Source organism: Callionymus lyra, chromosome 18 (genome assembly GCF_982586985.1).
Source record: "Callionymus lyra chromosome 18, fCalLyr1.hap1.1, whole genome shotgun sequence".
Lineage (NCBI taxonomy): Eukaryota > Metazoa > Chordata > Actinopteri > Syngnathiformes > Callionymidae > Callionymus > Callionymus lyra.
This window is the reverse complement of record NC_141835.1, coordinates 11,361,626-11,377,027: the sequence shown is the minus strand read 5'-3', so window position 1 is coordinate 11,377,027 and position 15,402 is coordinate 11,361,626. Positions and strand designations below refer to the sequence as shown.

The 15,402-nt window shown below is 38.8% G+C and overlaps 1 protein-coding gene across 6 annotated transcripts in view; it reads left to right on the top strand.

Annotated features, from left to right (window-relative positions):
• The window catches only part of fgfr3 (fibroblast growth factor receptor 3), a 67,831-nt gene that overhangs the window by 44,156 nt on the left and 8,273 nt on the right, over positions 1–15,402 (top strand). For 2 of the 6 annotated variants that reach the window (XM_087780556.1, XM_087780552.1), the window contains exons 6-12: positions 1,057–1,180; positions 1,269–1,459; positions 8,358–8,502; positions 9,544–9,719; positions 14,272–14,420; positions 15,028–15,149; positions 15,229–15,339. In XM_087780556.1, coding sequence (XP_087636682.1) covers positions 1,057–1,180; positions 1,269–1,459; positions 8,358–8,502; positions 9,544–9,719; positions 14,272–14,420; positions 15,028–15,149; positions 15,229–15,339 — 1,018 coding nt within the window. Of the gene's footprint in view, positions 1–1,056; positions 1,181–1,268; positions 1,460–7,914; positions 8,060–8,357; positions 8,503–9,543; positions 9,720–14,271; positions 14,421–15,027; positions 15,150–15,228; positions 15,340–15,402 lie in introns of all 6 variants that reach the window. The other 4 variants (XM_087780557.1, XM_087780555.1, XM_087780553.1 and 1 more) reach the window with 3 other exon arrangements.

Sequence of the window (15,402 nt, the reverse complement as noted above, 5' to 3'; positions counted from 1 at the left end):
TTGCAACATTTACAGATCACATAATTCTTGACGAAGTCGGAACTGCTTAATTTGTTTTTATACCAAAATATTTCAGCTTTAAAAGAATCCACTGTATCCTCTTGTGCTCAGTCATCGACAGGATCTCGCATTAGTTTGTAAATATTTGCATGTCATTAGTTAATAAAAAATATATATATATATATATATTTTATCGTAGACACACTTGATTGAAATATATAAACCATAAAATAACTATTATTTAAAATAAGATGTGATTTGAAAGCCCCTCCCCCACTTATAAAAATTAAAAAACTATCAATCAATTCAATCAATCTATCGATATTTTCTCACACCCCTACTACCCAACAAGGGTATGTTTTTGCAGACAGTTCTTTTATCGCGAAAATAAAAGTTCTAAAATACTACTAAATTACGTTTTCTGGGTGAAACAGGATAACTTGTAGTTCCATCTGGATCCAGTAAGGTTTTGAAGATTTGCTCATACACTTTGATGGTCTTTCAACATATTTTAAGTTGTTAGAGCCTTGGAAACTAACCTTACCTGTACGATTTGTAGTCACGAAAATGTATTTTTTTGCAATTTAAAAAAAAGTATTTATCGAACTAATGAATTTAAAACGTTGCCTTTTCAGAATGAAAAATGTGTTTTTTGGTGATATGGTTGTAACAAGGAGTCACTAAGAGTGAATGTACATTGATTTTCTTGTTGTTTTTTTTATCATTTATATGATGTTGTTATGTATTCATTATTTATTTGACAAACTGATCTCTTTCAAGGTTGTGTTAGGTCATGTGACTTCTCATAGTAGTTCCGATCACTGTACTAACTAAAACATAACAATCCATTTATTTTTTTAAATATGTTTAGTTTAACTTACTTTAAACAGGTTTTTTTGTAAAAGAATAGGAAAAAAATATGTTTTTACTTCCCATGAACACCAACGTCTTTGAGAAATCCAAAAATAAACTCATGCATAGCAACATAAAGAGCTTGTCTATCCTTTGTCGTCAGTGAAACGTATGTATTCATGTATTTATGTGTTTCCACCACAGTTGAGACACCAGCAGTGGAGTCTGGTCATGGAGAGTGCCGTGCCGTCAGACCGTGGAAACTACACGTGTTTGGTCCAAAACAAGTACGGAACCATCACGCAAACCTACCAGCTGGACGTGCTGGGTAATTACAACTTCTGCCTCCACTACCGCCGTCACTTCTCCGGCGCCAACATGTATTGACGTCGTTGTGTTCGTTCCTCCGTCGCCAGAGCGCTCGCCGCACAGACCCATCCTCCAGGCGGGACTTCCGGCCAATCAGACGGTGGTGGTGGGCAGCGACGTGGAGTTCCATTGTAAAGTTTACAGCGATGCTCAGCCGCACATCCAGTGGCTGAAGCACATCGAGGTCAACGGGAGCCGCTATGGCCCCGACGAGGTCCCCTACGTCAACATCCTGAAGGTGAGTGATCTTGAAATAAGACCCCCAGTTTGAAATGACTTTTTCATTTCAATAAAAAGGTTAATTACGAGGTGAACGATAAACATTTTTCCTTTTTTGCTTGTAAACTGGTACGTTTTGTCGATTCGTCTTTTCATTTAAAGGTATTATCTTAAAAATATTTGGCTGTTTTTCTAAGAGAAAAGAGGAGCCCTTACAAAGATATAGATAAATATTGATAATAATATTTTCCATCAATTATTTTCTTATTTAATTTAAAGTATATTCTTTACACATAACTATATATCTTTTACCCCCCCCAAAAAAGTATATCACCAACGTTTATTGAATTTTCTGAAAATAACATTTTTTTTAAAGCTGTCGCAGTGCATTATGGGACTTGTCCATTGGGTGGGGACTTTGGTATCATTGACCAATATTTTGTCGTGGACCACGTGAAAATATGTCTGGTCTGGAGTTTGAAAGGTAGACTTGAAGAATAAAAAGATCACAACTGGAAAACAAAAAAAGAAATAAATGTTCATGCAGGATAGACTTCGTTTAATTTTTTTGGTTTGTTTTTGCTAACTTGACAGCATGTTGGCAAGTAGTTTATTATTTTCTACAAAGAAAAAGTGAATTTAATCAAAATTAATGTTGTTTTCTGTGCGACAAGTGTGAATCTAAAACCGTTAGCAACAACGAGCCGACAAGTATATTGTAAATTATCGAAAACAACACCTGACGGCTAAAGAAATAGAACCAGCAACCCCTGCAGCGAGGCGATCAGGTGATTGCAGGTAGGCATGGAGACCAGCAGGGGGCGATATCTTGAATAATTGGATGAAAAGAAGTGCAGAAAAGCTACATGCTAACTTTGTTACTCTAGGGTTTTTCCCCCTCAATAAAGCAAAAAATATTACAAATAAGTATCTAAAAAAATATTTGACAATAAACAATATTCAATTAAAAGGACTAAATGTTTCTTATGTGTTAGTAGAAGAAGAAAAGGTTGAGCAGCATCTCAGTGGGTTGTTCAGATCAATCATTGGTTCAGCAGGAACTAAATTAAACTCCCGTTTGTCTCCTTCAGCCAATTTTCAGGAATACAGGATATTCTTAGAGGGGCCGACTACACCCTACAGTTGTTTTCTCTTTTTTTTTCATTTTATTTTGGGGGTGAAGAGTGGAGGCTTTCATCAAAAGGAAAATGTCCTCTGCCTTCTCATTTGGATTCCCCATTTTCTCTTTCTTCATCCTCTCTCCAGAGAGTGAGGGAATAAAACAAACATCTGGTTTAGACTAAGTTAACTGCTGTGGTGGCGGCAACACGGGGAGAGAGACGGGCTCGGCAGAAACCGCCGCTGCCGTCAGATGTGCTGCGTCGCGTGGTTTGAGGAGAGGGGGAGAGAGAGGGAGAAAGAGAGGGAGAGAAAGAGAGAGAGAGAGAAAGAGAGGGAGAGAAGAGGCGCACAAGAAGCCATGGAAAAAATGAGTGGAGAAACACAAGGAAGGGCAGAGTCAGCAGAGACAACTTTTGAGTTGGAGACGGAAGAAATAAAGAGGGGGAGAAAAAAAGGAGAGATGATAGATATATCGGAGGAGAAGAGGAGATTGATAATCAGCCTTTTTTTCTTATGATGTTTCTTTAAGAGGAGTCTTGTCATATGTTATTATGACTATTTTGTCAATTAACTAAATATTTAGAATTAAAAGGAACATCTAGATGTTGCTCAGACGTCCCTGTAAAATGATCTACATACTAAAACAACGCAATAATACATTTATTTTTAAATACATTGAGAAGTTTTCTACATGTACAATGTATTTACATGTTCCTTCTACAACCTCATGAGCCAATTATACACAACACTTGTCATTATGATGATCTTTGAAACGTCAAATCAGCTTTTTACGTTGACAGCCGGTTCATCCAATGAAGTATTTTAGCGCCACTGCAAAAATGGGCGGACCTTATGTCAAAAGAAAGCCTCCCATTGGTTCATTCTCCAGCTGCCAATCGTTATTCAGGACCGTGTAGTCGTAAGTGTACTTGTGTCGACTGAAAGAAATACCAACGTCAAAGCGAAACGGAGCAAAATTACCTGTTTTGACAAAAACAAATAGACAGTGAATAGAAAAACTTAATTCTTTTAGGAGGCAGAAACCTCGAGCAGAACCAGACTCAGTGTTGACAACAAACAGGATGAATGGAGAAACAAGTAAGGGAGGATACAGTGAGAGAAAAGAGGAGAGTGTAAAGTAAATAAAGCTTCTATGAGTCCATCTATCTTTTTTAACAAAATGGTAACAAATAAACAAGTTGTGGTCATAGATGAACCGGTTCGATAGATGTAAAGATCCAGAGCAACATCAGAGAAACTGGGAAGGGACACAAAGAAAAGCCTGGAAGGTGAAGGAAACATGGACCATCTCCAAGGAAAAGTGAAGTCCTAGGAACCACCTGAGGCCTCATGTACTTGATATTTTCTTATTCTATTTTAATCCCCCATTTCACGCTATTCAGAAAAAAAATGTAAAGGAAATTTGAGCTTGTTTTTAATTATACAACGAACAATCAGCGTCTGATCGCTTCTTTATGAGAGTCACAGACGTTCTTGTGGAACAACGTCACGTCAGTTTGATCAAAGTGAAGCCACAGAATGAAAGCAGCTAAAGTTTCCTCTCATGTGATCGAAGTGATCTCCTTGAAAAACACTTTTATAAATACACCTTGTTCATTTTTTATTCAAGAAAACGCTTTTATTTTATAAAGTAATAAGAATTCAGGCGTGTGAGTAAGTAAGTAATATGTATTTATAGAGCGCTTTTCCAGACCAGGGTTACAAAGTGCTTAAACAATCAAAGCAATATTCAATAAAGTATATACTTTAAAGGTCAAGATAATACTGATAACAACACAGGAGTTCCAGAAGGAAAAGAATAATAACCCTGAATGTATTTTATTTATACTAATATAAAACGGTCTTAAATAAGCCTCATGGAACGTTTTAAATCTAAAATAAAAAGTTACTGAAAACAATAAACTGAATGTTTGTTTTTTTTAGGTCAATTCAAATCAAAGTATAGTTTCTGACAGACTTGCTCATCAAACATCTTCAAAAGACGGAGCCGGTTGAATTAACAACGCGTCGGCGAATTAAAGCGCTTTACTCCTCCAGCTTCTGTTGCTGGGCTTTGTTTGCGTCTGGTTAAATTAAAAGCAGTCTTCTTGGGTGGCGCTGAAAACTCCACAAAAAAAAAACCCACCGCAGAACGATCAACAATAAAAGCGTTTCTCCGCGGAATGAAACAAAAGTTAGAAACGGCCAAATTGCAGGATTAACACTCGGACTGAGTCATACTTCGCCGCCGTCGCCAACAAATGTTTACTCGCCGCCGCGTACAAACGTTCCTCCTCCTGTCCCCGCAACTATTCCAGCGATGACTCGAAGTAAACCGAGCGAAGGTTGGTATGAATAGAGATCTTTCAAGTGTCGTCGCGGAGCGGAGAAGACGCTCGTGGTGTTTATTTAACGTCGCCCGGGTTCTCGGGGCCGTGTTTGCAGTACAGTGGCCGCCGTTGTTATTGTTACACCGGGACCCTCAAAACACGGCGATGTAAAATTACCCTCGTATTTAGAAGACGTGAGGAAAACACAGACGACTGAAGCGATGAAGGGAGCGCAGACAGACAGGAAGAGAAGCCGAGTGAAGCCCAGACCGCGGCTCCACGCTCTATATTTGACTACCACATAATTGAAACAGTATTTACTGAGATGTGTGACTTTATGTGTGTGTGTGTGTGTGTGGAGAGGCGGGGGTCTCGCTCAGGCCCACCACAGCGTGTGCAGACGCCCTGCAACATCTCAAACTCCACACTTAAACACAGCTTAGAATGAAAGGCAAGTGGTTCGTGTCACTTTTTTCTTTTTTTTCTTCTGGAACCTGGAAAATGAGTTAATGATGAGAGGAGGGGCGGCGGAGGAGGGTCGGGGGGGCATGTTGGGAGTCGTGCCCTTGATGTTCATTAAGAAACCATACAGCTTGATATGTTTTCCCTTTCATGTGCTTAAAGCGTTTAATTATTCATCGGCGCTGGTGAGCCTCGCGTGAGCGGCCAGTGTGTAGATATAGAATATTAAAAAACGGTTCTGGAACCTTCATTTCTTTAGGTTTAGCTTAGCTAGTTAGCCTAGCATCTACTTTAAAACATTCTTATTGCCTTAACATGTAGGGCAGAGTAGCGCTAGCCTCACGATACGATCTATTGGGCTAAAGATACAATACGATCTATTCGGCTCGCGATACGATCTATTCAGGTAACGATACAATGCGATCTATTCAGCTCACGATACGATCTAGTCGGCTCATGATACGATCTATTGGGCTAAAGATATGATCTATTCAGCTCAAGATACAATACAATATATTTGGCTCGCGATACGATCTATTCAGGTAACGATACAATACGATCTATTCGGCTCACGATACGATCTATTCAGGTAACGATACAATACGATCTATTCGGCTCCCGATACGATCTATTCAGGTAACGATACAATGCGATCTAATCGGCTCACGATACGATCTATTCAGGTAATGATACAATGCGATCTATTCAGCTCACGATACGATCTATTGGGCTCACGATACGATCTATCGGGCTCACGATACGATCTATCGGGCTCAAGATACGATCTATTCGGCTCACGATACGATCTATTGGCCTCACGCTACGATCTCACGATGCCATTTCATAAATTTGACTCACGATACAAGCTTTTCAATTCAGGATACGATATATTGAGCTTACGATACAAAGTGATATATTCGGCTAACAGTTCGAATTATAATAAGATAATATTTTGATGCACTTGCAAAATTTCCACAACAATTTTAAGAGACAGATTTTTGCGACATCTTGTGATTTTTCCAGTCTCTGGACATGTTTTGGATTTCTGTTATATTAATTCAACCAACAAACACCAACTTTAAAAGCTGCTGGAGTCGACTGTATCCTCTCACGCTCAGTCTTCACACAGGATTTTATTGTTCCTTTAGCTTTCTAGCATATAATGACTGATGCCATCTACTGGCTGGAGGTTTATTTGCAACACAAAATGAACAAACGTTGGGAATTGTAAATAAAATATTTTTTATTATGTTTTATTTAAACACTCAAAGCTTTTGTAGTTTAGTTATAATAGAAAGCTGTTTTTTTTTTGGTTCTCTAACCAAATGTGACAGAAGAGGTTTGTCAAGAAACCAGAAGGATCTGGACCCGAGTCCATGTTTTCATGTTGTTACAAAGAACAGACGCTCGACAAGATTCTAAGAGTACAAGCAGATTTTAAACAAAGGGAATTCAAGTATTGCTTAACGGTCAACAGTAACAAACCACCACAAGAATAAAAAGAGAATTGACAAAAACCACGTTAAGATTAGAACCTGGAGCAAAGACAACCTGACACACAATGCTGGAATTGAGAGGTTTACAAGCAGGTGATTGGATTACCTCAGATTAGGTGGATTACCTCCAGCTGAGTGTCATTATCAAAATCAAAAAAGAGGTGGAGAACACTTTCTTACTTCTATCAGGGATAGCCATTCATTTTCTTTTTACTTTTCTGTTAGTAAAAAAAAGTATTAAGTGCGAATTGTACTTAAAATAATTAAAATAAACGTTTCTACTAAGATACCATTTAAAAAAACTTGGGAGGAAAGAGTCCTGTTTTAGAATAAAAAGCAATATAACTGCTTTGAAATGGACCTGCTTTGAAATGGACCTGCTGTTAATTTAGTAGGTTTTTAAATCCATTTTTCCATCCTTTGTTTAGATAAAAGTATATGTTAGTATAATAGTGTATGATATAACCAATGCAACTTTACATGTATATTTGACAATAAAAGAACTTGAAACTTTACTAAAAAATGGTTTTGATTATGTTCTAATGTGGTTAAAAAATGATTGTAAAGGGTTACATTTATGGACCAAAACGTAATCCAAGGTCAAAGGATTCAACCTTTATCCGTCCTACTGGTTTGATACCTTGCAGGGCCAAAAGAGAAAACGTCTCCACCTGGATTTACCTATTTTAATGGTTGTAGTTGTTCAGATCTAAGGTTGCATTTCCCTAAAACTGTATGACGTGGAGCATAATTTCCCCACAATAATTGGCGACCAGAGATTTCATGCACGTATTGAGGATGTTTTCGGGGTGTGCTGGTGGCTGATGCCTCCCATTATCAGTGGAAGGTCATGGTAGAAAACAAAAACTGGAGGGAAATAAATCTTGTGAAATTGCAGAAGCTTATCAAAACAAAATGCCGTATCATGAAGGCGATCTATTAAAAAAAAGTGTTTGACCTTTTCCTGGTGGCGGAACAAAGACAATAAGTGGATGTTTTGACAGTTAAAAAGTGTGTTTTTTTTTCTATGTCATCATTTGTGTCTCTCGATGTTCCCCCTACAGACCATTGTCAGTAAAGACACCGAGGCCCACGATAGGTTGAAACTGTCCAACGTGACGGCCAAAGACGCCGGGAAGTACTGGTGTCGCGCTTTTAACTTTGTAGGCCGGTCGGAAAACGCCTTCTGGCTTAAGATACACAGTCCAGGTAAACCAACGAGCCGACGGGTCGTGACGGTTTCTGTCTTGGTTACGGGTCTTCTTTTACTGGTTTGACACCTTTTGGAGCTCTTTTTCTCATGGTCAATACGGTGCTAAAATGGGAATCAAAAGCCATAATTTCCAAAATATTGTGGCTTTTGGTTGCTGCTGGTGACGGTGCTTTTGGGGTGTTTCCCGGGGCGAGACTGCCCCCTTATTTTTCCTGAATCAATCCTTCTTCCTCCATTGGGATTCTTCTCTGGGCTCACCTTCTGTTTCTCTTCCCTCCTTTTATCCCTCCACAGACAGCGGGTATTAACACCACAGATAAGGAGCTAGAGGTTCTCTTCTTGACCAATGTGTCTTTTGAGGACGCCGGCATGTACACTTGCCTGGCAGGGAACTCTATCGGCTATACTCACCACTCTGCTTGGCTGACGGTGCTTCCAGGTATTTTCCTCTTCCTCGTCCGAGTGATTCCTCTGAATTGTGTGATTTTACTTTTGGGATTTTATGATATTTCTGTTTGACTTTTGAAGTAGAAAAAAGCACTCATAAGGTGCAGACCTCCGCCAAACCCTTTGTTTATTTTTAACCATAATTTATTTTTAAGAATTTAAAATATCATTGGTTGCGATATTTCCGGAACTGCACTTAAGCCATCTCAACACAGAGCGACACATTCTTCAAATTGTACAGGGTTCCAGATGGTAATCCAAAATTAAACCATATATTCTTGTGTTAATATTTTGCCAACACAAATAAATCTTGTAACCTTCTTGGCGGAGGTAATTATCTCAAGAATCTCACTAGTATTAGCAACCATTAAGACAAGAAAATATTAAACTTTGCGTATGTAGGATAATATTTCTGATTTTTAAAGTAAGGTAAAACTTTATTGAGTTGTTTTTTTCCAATTGCCGCAGAAAATATAGCAATTTTTCATAAAAAATAAATCAAAATAAAATAAGAACAAAAAAAAAGAGAAATAAAGAGAAGATCATACAATCTAAGTCTAAAGATAAGAACAAAGAACATAGATCAAAGAAAAATAACAAAGACAAAGAATAACATAGAACAGAACATCCAGATACTTTCACTGCACAAGTACAAAAATCAACTCGCATTTAAGAAGTCAATGTCGATCGGACATTAACAGTCGACTTTTCTACACATTTTATATTAATATATAAAGTTAAAAGCAATAGAAATTATTTTAAAAATAATAATTTACGATACTGCCCTGCGACAGACTGGCGTCCTGTCCAGGGTGTCCCCTGCCTCTCGCCCAATGAAACTGGGATTGGCTCCAGTCTCCTCGCGAACCCCATAAGGGATAAAACGTTAGAAAACGAATGAATGAATGAATTTACGATACTTTTTAACAAGAAAATCCCAAATACAATTTGCCAATCCAAAAATGTGTTTCGGTAGCTGTGTAAACAATTTTTCTTTTTTTTAACTCCATTTTTCTGACATGTTTTCCACGAGCAGTCAGCACAGAGAAAGAGGAATACTACGCCGAGATCCTCTTCTACGTGACGGGATGCGTGCTGTTCATCCTCGCTGTCGTCATCGTGGTGCTGTGTCGCATGAGGATGACCACGCAGAAGACGCTGCCCACGCCGCCCGTGCAGAAGCTGTCCAAGTTCCCGCTCAAGCGACAGGTAACAGAAAGTAGATACAAGATTTGAACAAACCTTTTTTTTTTTTTTTCCTCTCTCTCTCTCTCTGTCTCTCTCGCTCTTTCCATCTGCTTCGTGTAGAGCTTTTAGGCGTGTCGGAACTTAAAAGGATCTTTAAACGTGTTGACAAATTAGCTCTTCAGAAGACGTGCCAGCTCGCAAACACAACGTGCTCTGAAGGAAAAAAAAAAAGTCTCAGTGGAGCAGTCATGAGCACTGAGAGCTGTTGTCTTCGAAACTCAGATCAAGAGATAAATCATAAACTATTCCCTCCTTCAGCTCCGTGTTTGCTTTTTCTTCCTCAAACTGTGTAACTTTCAAGGAGACTTGCACGCAGGCCTGGACTCACACGGGCCGCAGTATAAATAAATACAGCGGGTTATTGAATGTCTATCCTCTGTGGATCTCTCTGTCTGTCCTGCTGCTGCGCTGACGTATTGTGGACACTGGAAGGCATCACTCCGGTGACATGTGTTCACATTTATCTTGGAGCACTTTCAGCTCAGGGATATTTATGCCCCCCTGCCACTGTCAGTGTTAGTTTTAGATTTCACTTGTGTGTAACGCACACTCGTCGCTTCACTATTTGGAGTGGAACTTAAAGTGGAGCAGCTGCATCTTCAGCAGCTCGAAGACTGAAGTGAACTTTTGGTACCAGATGAAGTTCAGGTCAAAACCAAGGTCAACATGACAGTTTGAAATGAAAGATAGCGTTTTTCTTTTTACTTTTAGATGGTGAGCTGACAATGAACACATGATCTACAGGTTTTTTTTGTGGTTGATAAAGAAGTTTAGTTGACACAAATCATCCTTTATTTTGAAACACAAATTACTTTGCTAAATAAGATTAAATAGACTTCATTAATCCGTCTGAAAATCTTCGGGAAATTGGGTTCCCAGTTCACAGCAGAGGATACTTTCATAACAAGATCAAAGTGCAAATATAAGAATGAAGTGCAAGGGATGAAAATATAAGAACAAAGTGCAAGGGATGACAAAGTGCATATATATAAGAACAAAGATCAAGGGATGAAAAGGTGCAAATATAAGAACAAAGTGCAAGGGATGAAAAAGTGCAAATATAAGAACAACATGCTAGGGATGAAAAAGTGCAAATATAAAGAACACAGATCAAATGAAATAACACAAAGAAAAGAGTACAAATAATAACATAGAATAACATCCTTTCAATTTGCTCCTCCCCCCAAATTCGCATTCATACAGTCTAATGGCAGCATGACTTACTAGCAGCATCTGTGACTTTTCAACATTTACATGTATTATGAAATGCAGAAATGACAACATAGAAATCCTACCCTGGCAAAGTACAGCTCTGGGGCCACATGTGGTCCTCGTGAGGTTGGAGTAGAACAATAATATTTTGGTCTGCCGCAACCGTTTTTATTATAAAAAAAAGCTCTGCTCTAAATTGTATTTCTTCCCAGACAACCACGACAATATTGAAATGTTCAGTCGCATTATGTCTCTCAAATATATTTAAAGTGAGAATATCTGTATATACATTGTGGACATATTTCTATATTTTTGGTTTGTTCAATAAAAAATTGAATGAAAAATAAAATGTAGTAGTAATGTAGAATCAAATATTCATTATTTACACTAAGAGGATGTCAAAGTATCACTTTAAGTCCCATTAAAAAAACATCAGTCATCATTACACGTCCAAATATTCGTCTTTTTATTTTCTTCCTTCTTTCTTCAGAGTTTGCTTATCATTTTGAAACTTCTTACCATTTTCCCGATTCTTACTTACGATCTTTTTCTGAGTTGTTACCATTGTTTCGAAGCTTCTTGGTTAAAATACTTGGTTATCGTCTGTATTTTCACCTGGAATTATCAACCCAAACACAAGTAGAAAAGTCGATGAATAATTCTATCGATTTGTTTCATTTTTCTAATGTAATCGATGCAGAATTTGGTCAAAATTGACCCACAACGTCTCTATAGTCTAGGGCAGGGGTGGGCAATTATAATTCTTCAAGGGCCACATTAAATTCTGTGAATGTTGTTAGGGGCCGTCGAGCAAAAAGAAAGACAAGAAAATCCCTAAAAAAAAGGAAATTTGTCATTAGGCCGTGACATTTATTAAGCTAAATAAGCTGCAATTGTATTCTTGTATATATATTAAAAAAAAAAATTCAAAACATTTTTTCAACCAACTTTAAAAACATATTTTGAGGGATTAATATATACTAAAAAAAATGACACACAAAAAGGTTGGAAAAAGTAAATCAGTGTTGTAATGTGAAAATGTAAATGAATAATAAATACAAAATACAGTTTTTAATGCATTAGAACCATTTGTACAGGATCATACTCTGACATTACAAGGGCCGCATAAATACAGTCAAAGGGCCGCATGTGGCCCCCCGGCCACACTATGCCCGGGTCTGGTCTAGGGTCTAGTTTAACATATTATACGTTTTAAAGGTATATTTAAATACGTAATATTAGAGTTGGTTAAAATCGAATTAAAACAGAGAGTACGTTTTCAAACTAATACCTCTTTACAAACTAATATTTCATTACGAAGAACAATCAGGGAATTCCTTTAATTGGGGTTTTCCTAATGACTCTGTTTCATTACCGTCCTTATCTTTCATCTCCTGGAGATCCTTCATATGCACTTATAAGGTAATTCGGCGAAAGATCTTATTGCATTCTTCTGTAATCTTTTCTTCGTCTTTATAAAACTAATCTCCAGGTTCTCTCCTTTCTTTCTCATAACTTCAAGTAAATCTCCCATAAACCTGCTGGCATGTTCTATCAGATATTACTTTTCATGCCTCTCAAATCCTCGCAGCAGTTTTTTCTCATTGACCTTTTAAGGTGGGGGGCGAGGGGGGGTGGTAAGTGGGAATGTTTGTTTCAGGACCCGGAGCAGAAGGGTCTGGGCTGACAAACAGATCTTTCAAAAGAGAAGACGGGGGCCCTTCAGCGCCACACTCAGATAAATGGTCGTGCGATGTCAAGTCCGCGGGTCTGGCAGGAGAATCCCAAATGTTAGTTTTCTTGATGGATGGCAGGGTCCGAGAGCCACCTTTTTTTTTTTCAAAGCCGCTCGCCCTGGACTCCCGTTGCCTCCGTCATACGTCTTTGTTACTCCGGTTCCTGCTGGATCGCCACCAGCGGGAGGTTTGTTCAGGATGGATTGACGAGTCGGGCTCGAGCGACGTCTTCGTCACTCTTTTTCCTGCCAAACACTCCCTGAACCGTGTTTGTCCTGGTGTCTGCTTTCTATCACCTGAGTTCACCCCGGAGCCTCCGCCACCATCTTGTGGTGTTTGGAACTGTTAGGGCGACAAACTGGAGGCGTATAATCTGGTTGTCGGATTTGACAAGCAATAAAAATGCAGATCTCCGATAATGAGCGATGATTTCGGGAACCTGGAGATTCAGTTTCCATGTCCGACGAGTTAAGATAATTCCCTGAGACAGTGCGTAACTCTAAACACTATTAAATCAACTTTCACAATTCAGGAATTGTGTTGGCTGCATGGAAACACACTTGTAAGTAAGTAAGTAAGTAATATTTATTTATATAGCGCTTTTCGAGACCAGGGTCACAAAGCGCTTAAACAATCAAAACAATACTCAAAAAAGTATATACTGAGAACAACACAGGAGTTCGAGAAATTCAAGGAAAAGCCTGAACAAATAGAAACGTCTTAAGATGTTTCTTGAAGGAGTCAGTAGATCATCAAGCGCAGAGAGAGAAGAAGATCGTTCCAAAGCTTAGGAGCAACAGCCTGAAAAGATTTCTCTCCTCTGGTCCTGAGCCGTGTGCGTGGAACCATCAGTAGATTCTGATCCACAGACCTCAGAGCCCGAGCTGGGGTGTAAGGCTGGATCAGATCAGTGATGTAATAGTCTTAACCCCTAGTCCACCAGCTAGCTTGGGTCAGTTCTATTCCGATATATGGATGCTCAGTAACGACACAATTGAAGTTACATGAAAAGGTCATTTATTTTTCGGGATTAGATTAAACTTTTACAGATTCTGGTTCCTAACTAAACTGGCTGTGGGAGCAGCAGCGGTGAGAAGCCATACAAGTGAAAGACGAAACACCAAAATCCAATCTAAGAACCTCCTCACGATAATACACACTGCAACAAAAGATATAACCTCATTAGCAAAGAGAATAAATTTGCAACTGTCAAAGAATATGAGTAAGTAATTTATATTTATAGAGCACTTTTCCAGACTAGGATCACAAAGCGCTTAAAAAATCAAAACAATACTCAATAAAATATAGACTTAAAAGGTCAAGATTACAGCGAGAATGACACAGGAGTTCCAGAAAATAAATAAATAAATACAACTATTCAGAAATAAGGTGATTTTCTTTGAAAGATGGGAAAGTTATTTTGTGTAACGAGGCAAAGAAAGTGGCAGAAATAGTTTTTTTTACCCCCGGGTTGGATCTTCTGTAGAAACTTATTCCGTCCTTGAATTCCCCCGTAACCTGTTCTTCTTCGGAGTCTATAACAGTTTTTGTTTTTTGCACCCAAGCAGGTGTCCTTGGATTCGAACTCGTCCATGAACTCCAACACCCCGCTGGTACGGATCGCCCGGCTGTCCTCCAGCGACGGACCCATGTTGGCCAACGTCTCGGAGCTGGAGCTGCCTTCGGATCCCAAGTGGGAGTTTTCTCGAACGCGGTGAGAATCGTAATCTCTGATAGAAGGAGCGAGCGATGTGATTGATTGAAATGTCTCAAAGGACATTTTCCCTTATCGTCCAGTAACGCTGTGTTGTGGTCCTAAGCTAAGGTTGTTCTTTGTCTTTATCTTTAGACTTAGATTGTATCATCTTGTTCTTGTTCTTATTTTATTTTATATGAAAAATTGCTGTATTTGCTGTGGCTAATTGGAAAAAAAAGCTTAAGCTTAAGGACCTGAATCTAACTACAAAAAAACAATATTTAAAATGTAGTTGAAACTTGCCTAAGACCTTGGCTCCTGATCACAGTTTGCGTGATGTCACTTACAGAACAGGCATAAATCAGTATTTATATACAATTAATTGTAGTTTTGTTCTCATTAAATCACAGTTTATAATCAATGGCATAATTTTACCAGTAAAGTAAATGAAAATATATTATATATATATATATAATATTCTCCAGACATTGATAAACTGTTAATTAATTGCTTATTGTGAAACTTCAAGGGCCAGGATTCCCGTCTCTGACTCACTTTAAGGCAAAAATGAAAAGTCCTAATGGGAGTAAAAACAAACACTTAATATCAACCATGTGTTTTTCAGGCTAACTTTGGGTAAACCACTGGGCGAGGGCTGCTTCGGTCAGGTGGTGATGGCGGAGGCGATCGGCATCGACAAGGAAAAGCCCAACAAGCCTCTGACTGTCGCCGCGAAAATGCTGAAAGGTAAAAAAAAAAAAATCGCCAACTCCACTTCCTGGCTTCCGTTTTTCCCCAAAACTTCCTCCCAACTTCCTTCTTCCAGACGACGCCACCGACAAAGATCTGTCCGACCTGGTGTCCGAGATGGAGATGATGAAGATGATCGGCAAACATAAAAACATCATCAACCTACTGGGAGCTTGCACTCAAGATGGTGAGTCGTCGTCACTGGGAGGGTTAACTTCATAAAAAAGGGGTCAAAGGAGGTCACGGAGGT